General features: G+C 47.5%; 2 protein-coding genes across 4 annotated transcripts in view; both read right to left on the bottom strand.

Moving 5' to 3' along the window:
• The window catches only part of LOC306825562 (integrin alpha-11-like), a 28563-nt gene extending 28476 nt beyond the window's left edge, over window positions 1-87 (bottom strand). For all 3 annotated transcript variants that reach the window (XM_079346375.1, XM_079346374.1, XM_079346376.1), the window contains exon 1: window positions 12-87. In XM_079346375.1, coding sequence (XP_079202501.1) covers window positions 12-66 — 55 coding nt within the window. In that variant the 5' untranslated portion in view covers window positions 67-87. The remainder of the gene's footprint in view (window positions 1-11) is intronic.
• Window positions 88-2654: 2567 nt separating this feature from the next.
• Window positions 2655-5193, bottom strand: LOC306825573 (sperm axonemal maintenance protein CFAP97D1; the record flags this gene model as incomplete). The annotated part of the gene is made up of 5 exons (XM_079346394.1): window positions 2655-2863; window positions 2941-3124; window positions 4065-4183; window positions 4256-4336; window positions 5101-5193. 5 exons carry the CDS (start codon window positions 5191-5193, stop codon window positions 2765-2767), a joined length of 576 nt encoding a protein of 191 aa, XP_079202520.1. The 3' UTR covers window positions 2655-2764.
• Window positions 5194-10453: the final 5260 nt, after the last annotated feature.

Below are 10453 nucleotides of genomic sequence, written 5' to 3' on the forward strand. Positions count from 1 at the left end.
CGTAAACTCACCTGGCAGCAGGCTGCAGGTCCACAGCAGCAGCAGGAGATGAAGGTAGTAATCCATGAGTGTGTGAGAGGGACAGACTGACAGTGTGTGTGTGAGTGTGTGAGGAGGCAGCGCGCTGATTCTTAACTCTGATGAAGGAGAGAGGGAGGAGGGGGAGGAGCATGGTGGACACACCTCCTCCTCCTGCTGCACACACACACACACACACACACACACACACACACACACACAGATCTCTGGTGTCTTTAACTTCACCTTCCCTTTTCTGAGCAGGAGCTTTAATGTCGTGATCGGTGCACAAACAGGAAGTGCCTTCATGTGTGTGTGTGATCACATGTGCGGCGCTGACGACCAGATGTTCACGTCTGTCCAAAAGTCCTGCACAGGAGAGTGACGGCTTACACTGAAACCAGGAGCTAACAAGGAGAACCAACCCCATCAGTACGACACCGCTTGGAAAAGATTTGAAGTGACCTAAATTTCAAAATAAAAGCTTTTAGAGTCGATTAAAAAGAGGACGCACATTTTTTTAAATGAACTGAATGTGACCCATAAAGACAGAACTCAGGTGTGAGCAGGTGAGCACACACACCTTCATCAGATGCTGTGGCTCAGTGGAACAGTCTGCCGTCTCTCACCCAGAAGGTTGGGGTTTGATCCCCATGTTGGATGGGCGAGCGAGCAGGTGAGGGGTCCGGGATTCTGTGGTGAAGCAATGTTTGTGAAAGGCTGAGTTTATTTAGCAACAGTTAGCATGTTGAAGGGGGTGCAGGGGAGGAGGATGAGGTGAGGGGACACGGACGGGGCTCAGCGGGGTGTCCGATCAGAGCTTTGTGTTTACAGACACTTTACTCAGCGTGTTGTTTCATCGTGAAGGATTCCTGCGAGCGATCTCGTGCGCTGATCGGTGAGTCGCAGTGTCCCCGTCTCTGCATATACATGAAGGAAGAACGTGCGACCCTCTCATCCAGTGCTGCCGACTCCTCTGGAAGGTCAGTAGCTATTGGCTGTCCTAAAAGTCGCTAAATGACGTCATCACCTAATTTGCAGAATTGGCGATATTGGACGCCGTAGGAGAGAAATAACGTCGTAGGAGAAACAAACCAACAAGTATGTTCAAAGCTACGAATACGGACACTCGTGTTGTTTCTTGGTTTTTATTTTTTTATTTTTTTATTTTTTTTTGCCATCTCGTCTAAAAATATAAACTCCATATATTTGTCGCTTGAAGCTTTTAACCAAGAGGATTTTTGGAAAGTCGTCAGATTCAGTGAGAAAGTCGCCGAGTTGGCATCTCTGGATGTCGATCTTCAGCTCCAGCATTAAAACCAAAACAAACTTTTGTTAGGCCACGCCCCCTCCACACTGACGCTGTGCAGTAACGCGTGTTGGCGGGGAGGCGTGTGTTATTGTGTTTTGCTGTGTAACGTCCTGCACTCATAAAGCTGGAGGTCTTTGTGCCGCTCCCTCCGATCTTAATAAAGTGAAACATCGTAAAAGAGGGAGGGGCTTCTGCTGGTTAATAAACCTGCAGACTGTTTAAAGTGGTTTGGATGTCGATCTGTCATAGGTCACTAGCGTTAGTGTCGGGGGAGAGGGGGGTTGTGGGGGGGGCTGCTCTGCATGGCGGGCCCTGACGCTGGTTAATTGGTCCCAGATGCTCCAGGTCTCTCAGGAGACGTCCAGCCGGCTCGGCAGCGGGACAGACTGACGCTTTTCCACTTCAGTCCACGCACGGCTCCCTGCACGTGTTCAACTCAATGGGTTTTATTAACATGGACAACATACAGAACTGAAGCTCAGCAAAAATAAAACACAAATTACTTATAATATCAGAAAAAACAAAGATTTGATATTTGACGAAGCTGTGAAGGTGAAACTTGTTTTGTTTTTTAAAACAAAACATTTATAAATTATAATTATAATTACATTTAACAGTTTTTTTTACATCTACAGATGAATTATTCATTTTTCTAAATACAATAAAATAATGATAATAATAAATATATATTATATGTAATGTAACTGTTTACATCTACAGATAATGAACATAAATGTAAACTTTAAAGATGTAAAAGTGTGCTCGTCTCTTTCTCAGCTTCTGATTGGTTCAGCTGTATTACCAGAGTAGAGGAGAGATGTGTGTTTACTGCCACCTGGTGGAGAAAACAGCACATCACTTTTTCTGTCTGTTTTTTACACATGTACATGTTCAGTAGGTCTCTGCTGTGAAAGAATGAATTAACCCTTTAACCCCACATGTCTGAGGTCAACAAGAGAACAGCAACATGAACACTTTCTGAGCCCAAGTCTTTAAGGAGGTCCACGCCGCCCCTGGTCACCCTGCTGGACACGCCCCTTTGAGACGCAGCAGACATAATGCTGATCAGCTGATTCTCATTATTCATCATTAAATCAGCATCGAATATTTCTCTCCAAATGTTCATGACAGAAATGAAGAAGCTCCAGAAGTAAAACGTGTTTGATTCATTTAATTAGATGTGAAGGTTCATAAATTACAGAGCGAGAGAGACACGACACGCCGTCATTAAAGACACGGAGCGTCAACAGAGACAAAGTCAAAGAGTCTTTGATCAGTCAGTGAAGTCAAAGGAGAGTTTACCTGCCACCTGCTGCTGTAGGTATTAGCATGCATGCTAACAGCTAACAGTCAACAAACCAAAAAGCACAAATCCTGAATTTAAGTTTGAACTCGAGCACGTCAGACTGATGTCCATTTCTAATCGTCTGAGTTTCAGGCGTCTCTGTTGGATCCGTCCGTGTCCGTGTTGCTGAAGCTCGTCGAGCGCTCGCTGGCGCCCACCGCTGCAAACTTCACCTTCCTGCGTGACCTCTGCAGACACGAACACACAACACCGGTCAGACGAGCTCGTCCATGCTAACCGTATTATTCTGTCTGTTTGGACTCGCCTGTTTCTCCGCGAGTCCTCGGGGGTACCGGGAGATGTCGTCCCGCCGATGCTCCGCCCTCTCCCAGTCCTCCAACCACAGCTGACGGCGGTACTCTGACTGACGGGCTGTGATTCGCTGGTGGATGGCCTGATTCTGACGGCTGACCAGCATAAGCTCCTCCCTCCTTTTTTCAGCATTTAAACTGCGAGGAGGACAGCGGGCATTTATTGTCTGTTTGTACGTCAACCACGAGATTCAAACGTTTTTATCTTAAAGTCGGAGCGAGACGTAAAACTCCATCAACCCCGAGAGTTTAAAACTTCATCTAAAACTTTCTGAAAGTCTTTAAAATAAACATTGAACTTAGGAGCCAATCAAATTACTGCTAATTTCCACATCAGCGCCACTGCTGCTGTTTTCACAGCACGCACCGCGGTCCGTCTCCGGAGCACGCCAGCAGCGTCGCTCCGCTCGGCTGCATGTCAGTGACATCATTTCCTGCTCGGAGACGGCAGGTAAATAAAACGCTCCACAAACACACGTGAAAGTCCCGATCAATAATTCAGCAGCGTAACAGAGCAGGACTGGTCACATTAAATATTTAAAGGTCCAACAAGGAGCTCAGGCGCATCTTAGCTCAGAGCGAGGAGAGGAAATAAGAAAAAGGTAACCATGACGACAGAGGACGGACGCAAGTTCTGCAGTCCGAGGAGTCGACTTGGCTTTGATCATTATACAGACTCTGTCTCCAAACCCCCCAATGATGAGAAAAGTCCGTCCTCTCCGTCTTCTGCCTGCTCAAACAGGCCGTTTGGAGATGTTCCCTTCATGACATCACAAAGGGCAGTAGCCCCTCCCCTTCATGACATCACAAAGGGCAGTAGCCCCTCCCCCAGGTGGGTGACACTCCCACAGCTAGGTGTTTGTTCTGCCCTCTGAGTCTGCCTTCTCACCGTAAACAATAGGACATGGAGCCAGAAAGCAGCGAGTACACCCGAGCCCTTCCAGGGAGGGGGCGTGGTCAGACACAGCTCATTTACATATTTAAAGCTACAGACACAGAAACAGCCTGTTCTGAGCAGGGCTGAAATAGAGGGGCGTGGTCAGAGGCAGCTCAGTGCAAGGTAAGAGTAAGAATATACCTCCTCAGGTGGTAATGGTTCTGATGGTCCACCAGGCCCCGAGAGCCAACGATGGCGGCGAGTTTTGAGGCCAGGAGGCGGTTATCTCTGTGGATGATGGACAGACGCTCCTCCTGCAGCTGAGTCAAACACAGGAGAACTTCAGAACCATCAGATCCACGTTAAGGTGGATTATGTGTCTGCACACTGACCTGTTGTTTTTTGAGTTTGAGCTGGACGTGAGCGGGCGTCTTCAAGCCCTTGGTGTCCACGACAGGCAGGGAGGAGCTCACCTGGACAGGTAAGTGACAGGTCAGGAGGCAGCTGTGCAAACTCTCAGGCTGACATCATGGTCGCACACATGAGACGGTTCACACCTGCTGTTTGACGATTGTTTGTTTTATTGCGAAAGCGTGAAGAAATAACAGAATCATCATAATAAAAAGAAAATATTTAAGAATAATAATAAAATAAGAATAACATCTTTTTTTTATTCTTTTTTTACAATCCAAAATAAATCAGCTAAATATGTAAAGAGTTTAGTGAAAAGAATAAACAGCTGAGACGTCACAGAGTCAGCTGATCAGACCTCAGAAGACAAACAAACATGGAGGACGGACGGACGCGCTCAGCTCTCTGTGTTGGTGTCTCTGTGAGACGTTGTGAAGACACTCGTGTGGTTGCCATAGTTACACAAGCTGCTCTTCTTCTTCTTCACGTGTTGCACTTGACGCAGGGCTCAGGTGTGTTTACGTCTCAGAGACAGAACTGAAGGAACGTGATCCTCGCTCCGTCTTTAGAATCAAACATCAAGTCTTCCTTCATCTTCCCTCTCAACCATCATCAACAGCGACACATCCAGAATGACCTCCCCTCGCCCTCCTCGCCCCCCTCGCCCTCCTCGCCCTCCTCGCCCCCCTCGCCCCCCTCGCCCCCCTCACCCCCCTCACCCTCCTCGCCCTCCTCGCCCCCCTCGCCCTCCTCGCCCTCCTCGCCCCCCTCGCCCTCCTCGCCCCCCTCGCCCCCCTCGCCCCCCTCGCCCCCCTCGCCCTCTCACCTTCCTGCGGTGGTCGTCGTAGTCGTTGTGGTCCCATCTCTGCTGCAGGAAGCGGTTGGTGACGGGTTTCAGCGGCTGGTACGACCTGTGCATGCTGCTGCTCTTCCTCTCAGACTGACCTGGCACCGGCTCCAGGTGTGTGTGTGTGTGTGTGTGTGTGTGTGTGTGTGTTTACCGGTCTGGGGGGTCGTCACCATGGAGACGTACCCCTCTTTATGTCATTGCAGCAGATAAGGTTCCTGTTAATTGTTAATGAGCTGAGGAGTCGCACTCAAACATTCATTTACTTCACCGTCTGTGAAGCTGAAACTTTGAAACTTTGAAACTTTAAAACTTTGAAACTTTGAAACTTTAAAACTTTTCTGAAAGTATTTTTATTTTGGATTTTCCAGCTACGACACGATTGGAGGAGCTGTGACACACACACACTGAACAAAGAGCAAACACGTCTGCCCTGCTGCTGGAATGTGTCCGTGAGACACCAAGGAGCCTTTCACAGGGTTCGAGCACAGTGAGGGTCTGAGTCTCTGGGTCTGAGTCTCTGGGTCTGAGTCTCTGGGTCTGAGTCTCTGGGTCTGAGTCTCTGGGTCTGAGTCTCTGGGTCTGAGTCTCTGGGTCTCTGGGTCTGAGTCTCTGGGTCTGAGTCTCTGGGTCTGAGTCTCTGGGTCTCTGAGTCTCCTTGTTCCAGCCTCAGTGAGAGCAGGTGGAGCCGCCTTCAGGAGGTTTCCAACTGACCATGCAAACATTTTAGGTTGCAGCTTTGGTGCAAAGTTTTTCAGCCCTGTGCTGGTATAGGGCCCTCTGCTGGTCTGGGGCCCTCTGCTGGTCTGGGGCCCTCTGCTGGTCTGGGGCCCTCTGCTGGTCTGGGGCCCTCTGCTGGTCTGAGGCCCTCTGCTGGTCTGGGGCCCTCTGCTGGTCTGGGGCCCTGTGCTGGTCTGAGGCCCTCTGCTGGTCTGGGCCCCTCTGCTGGTCTGGGGCCCTCTGCTGGTCTGGGCCCCTCTGCTGGGCTGGGGCCCTCTTCTGGTCTGGGGCCCTCTGCTGGTCTGAGGCCCTGTGCTGGTCTGGGGCCCTGTGCTGGTCTGCCTGGTTCTCTTCGTACAAACATAATAAAGTCCTTTTGCTTCGTCTCGCAGGACTCGAAGTTTCTGACTTGAGCTTTGAAAAGAAGTAATCAAAGATGAGATGAGGCCGGTTTGAACTGAAGCAGGAGACGATTTATTCCTCACAAAAAAGCAGGAAACATCACGAAACATTTACGACTGCATCCAGAAAACCTGCAGGTCGTCTTCCTGCTCGTATTAACGCTCACTCATTCTCTTGAACCCACATTTAGCTGCACTTTATGACAGCAGGATCCAAACGGGACATTTAATCACACAGACCTGCTGCATTCAAATTCTCTAAATGATGAAGGTGTAAATAAATACAAATGTTGCTCGTGATATTATAATATGAAGCTGTCCTCTGTGGCTCCGACAGTCCTGGAGAGAAGGTGTCATGGAGGAAGCTGCACCATGATGGTCCTCTGAAGAAGACAAAGACACATCCAGCTCTCACATGTCTCCATGCTGCCGGAGAGATAAAACTCCTCAGGTTGGATCAAACAGTTCGGGGGAATCCCCACGAGCTTCAAATCTCAACGTCGTAAACATTTCAAACAGGAAGTTAAAAGTAGCTCCACACTCTGCTCCAGCTGCTCATGGTCAGACTGTCTCCTGCTGATGAAGGGGCGTCTTCCCTCGCTCTAGTTTTACCTGCACAATCAGATTCTGTCCAATGAACACAAAGAGGAGATGTTCTTCACGGACGGATGACGTCATGCTGTGAATATCACCGTTCACACATTTACAGGAGCTGCAGGAGAAAAGTCCCGATCAACCGATCCAGATAACTGCGTTCACACACTGATCGATTGCTCTGGTCTGAATCAGTTTGTTTGATTGTTGCTTCAGAAGCTCGAGTGTTCACGTTTACAACACATTAACCCTTTACTGACTGTAGTCTGTGTCTGGGAGTTCATGCTGCGTTTCAGTACACACACACACACACACACACACACACACACACACACACATATACATACATATATACATACACAAATATATATATATAGTGATGATGATAATAGCATGCTGGTCTCAGAATCAAAGCAGGTCAGAAATGATTAGAATATCAAAGCTTCTCATTTGATTCTGCAGCTTCTCCTCTGAATACTGATGAAACCACACGCCAGAGGCACAACTCAAAGAAATGTTCAACAATCCAGGACACCATGTTCTCTGATGCGTGTGTGTGTGTGTGTGTGTGTGTGTGTGTGTGTGTGTGTGTGTGTGTGTGTGTGTGTGTGTGTGTGTGTGTGTGTGTGTGTGATGAAATGCTGTGGGTGAATTCATTCTGACGTCTTCTTGTTCTTCACAGTGACAATAAAGAGTTTTATTGGGGTGGTGGTCACATTGTTGTTATTAATATTTCTCTTAGTGTGAATGTTGTAATACAGCACGATGAAACTGTATTTCTTATCCAATTTTATTGATTTCAAACTTCATTTTCTAAAAAGTGTTAATAATCATTTTTCACTTTTTGTAAACTTTTTATTCAACTTTATTGGTTTTCACATCTAATCCACTTTGATTTCATGAATTTGTATCAGGGGCAGTTTTGTGTCTCTCTCTCTCACACACACACACACACACATAGAACAAAACAGACACACACACACACACACATAGACTGAGCTACTGCTGCCCCAAATACAAATTCATGAAATTATCGTTGTTTGGTTCTGAATGTGTGTGTATGTGTGTGTGTGTGTGTGTGTTTGGATGTTTGCAGATGTTGGAGACGTTTTGAATCACAAGTCCACTGTAGTCAAACGTACATTTGAAATTAGGCAAACACGTCAGAAAGCCACCCGTTGGTGGATCTGGTTCCTGGTCTGGTTCCTGGTCTGGTTCCTGGTAGGTCTTATTGGAGTTCCTGGAAGAAGAACTTTGCTCAGGTGAAACGTGTTGGTCCTGTCTCTGTCTCTGTCTCTGAGACTTGTGTTGGTCCTGTCTCTGTTACTGGGACTTGTGTTGGTCCTGTCTCTGTCTCTGAGACCTGTGTTGGTCCTGTCTCTGTTACTGGGACTTGTGTTGGTCCTGTCTCTGTCTCTGTTACTGAGACTTGTGTTGGTCCTGTCTCTGTCTCTGAGACTTGTGTTGGTCCTGTCTCTGTCTCTGAGACTTGTGTTGGTCCTGTCTCTGTCTCTGAGACTTGTGTTGGGGGTGAACTTCTTCTCGAACCTTCTCCACAGAGACACGTTCTCGTCCTGTGGTCTCAGCGGGACTGTGGGCGTGTCTCTGCTGTCCCACATGTTTCTTTGTCAGGAATCCTATTGTAACTGTCAGTCTATGACTGTAACTGTTTGTGTGTAGGCTAACCCGGAAGTTGCGTCGCCATGGCAACGAGAATGTGTTGAAAATAAGACAAAGAGAAACTGCCAATGTGTGTATTGTTGATTTATTTGTATTTTAAAACACAGACACACGTTTGACTTCAAGCCCCTGACTCCAGATCCACTCTGTGACACTGATCCGGTTCACGCAGTCCAGGTCCAGGAGCGGCTCTGATCCAGTCTCCGGGTTTTTGGCTGCATTGTAACCTAACAGCCATTTAGCACCGCTGCGCTGTTTGTCTGTCTGCGTGTCTCTCACCCGGGATATCGTTGATCTGGGAACTCTGGGAATATCCCATCCGGTCATGGAACACCTGGGAGCAGCTCTTCCTTGGTCCAGGACCGAGCAGTGATGTCGGTGTTCCCCGCTGTTTGTGACCGTGTGATGGCTGCGCTCCAGTGAACTGGGAGCACGTTGACTGTTCAATCAATCCACCAGTTTGTTAGCCTCTCCTCACTGGTCTGACTGGGATTACTGGAGCCTATGGAGTGCACATGAACGTTTTTCGGACCGGGATTACACACGGGGTGAGTGGACGTGCTAGAGCGGGATTCGGACCCTCTTGTTTTTTTCGAAACGCGGGCTAGCATAGCATGCTAGTTGTCCCAGGTTTAGCCTAGCATGCTAGCTGTCCCAGGGTTAGCCTAGCATGCTAGCTGTCCCGGGTTTAGCCTAGCTCCCGTCTTTGTCTGGAGAGACCGGGGAGCTACGGGGTATGCTTCCATTCTCGGACACGTCCCCGTCTGACCTGTTTGTTTTCTCATAACACTAAACTAAACGTCTTTGTGTACACTTCAAATAAACACGTACACGAGTGTGATTAATTGCTTTTGAATATGTTAGTTTTATTCTTCTGTAGCTTTATTACAACATACGGTCAGACATCTGTTCAACCGGCCGTTGACAACCGTCACTTTAAACCTGTCTGTTCCCAAGCTAGTCTGTGAATATAGAAATACTTAACGCGGGATTAAAACACTCTTATCTGCTTGTATTTCTGCTGATGTGGAAGAAACTGGATCAGTGTTTTACAACTGGTGGATACAAGACACTTGAGAGCTAATGCTAACGGTTGTCCGATAATGGATGCACAGTTTTGACAGGGAGGTAATTGTCCATCACACGACAAACAGGACGCCAGGTCATCACTTCCATTAACGATCTGTGCTGCGCTTACAAATTGACTTTTTAGTGGTTTTAAATAAAAATAGTACATCGGAATGTAAGCGTAGATCTCATTTAAGTAGTCACAGTTACCATGGAAACACAGGATTGTAACCGTATGAGCGAAGCAGTAAAGCGTCCGATAATGGAACTAATTAGCATCGGAGCGGGCCACGGTGGGCCTCGAACCAGTTTACACACGTTACGAATAATATATCACTTATTACTTATTTTGGTACTGTAAGTTAAGTATCAGTGTGTGCTGATAATGCTGTTAAAACTAGGCTAAAGCCGCCGTACACCTTGTTAGACTGTGTGTTAGCTTTGTGCTAATGAGCAGGGTCGACGAGGTTAGCCGCTGCTAGCCAGTTAGCTTCCCGGTTAATTCGGCTAACGGTCACTGGTTAGCTGCAGGGACTGGTGTGTTTTCAGGAATCTTCTGTTTTTATTGCTAGCTGGTTCAAACCCCCAGTTATTTATTATTAAGCATCGTGTGAGACTGTTTCAAAGCTAACTTTAATAAAGGCTAAACTAGCTTTATGATATGAAGGTTCAACTCTGCAGCTTTGACCTTTGACCCTCTGAAGACATTTCTAGATTACACAACATCAGTTATGATCAGAGGCCTTTAACTCCAGACTCAAAGACTAGGAACTATAATACTTTGTCTCCCTCACATGTCTTAACTTTCTCCACAGTTTATGTTATATTCTGTATTGATCTCTGAGGTTCCCCCCCTGTGATTGTGGAGT

This window comes from Symphodus melops (assembly GCF_947650265.1).
Source record: "Symphodus melops genome assembly, chromosome: 6".
In the NCBI taxonomy this organism is placed as follows: domain Eukaryota; kingdom Metazoa; phylum Chordata; class Actinopteri; order Labriformes; family Labridae; genus Symphodus; species Symphodus melops.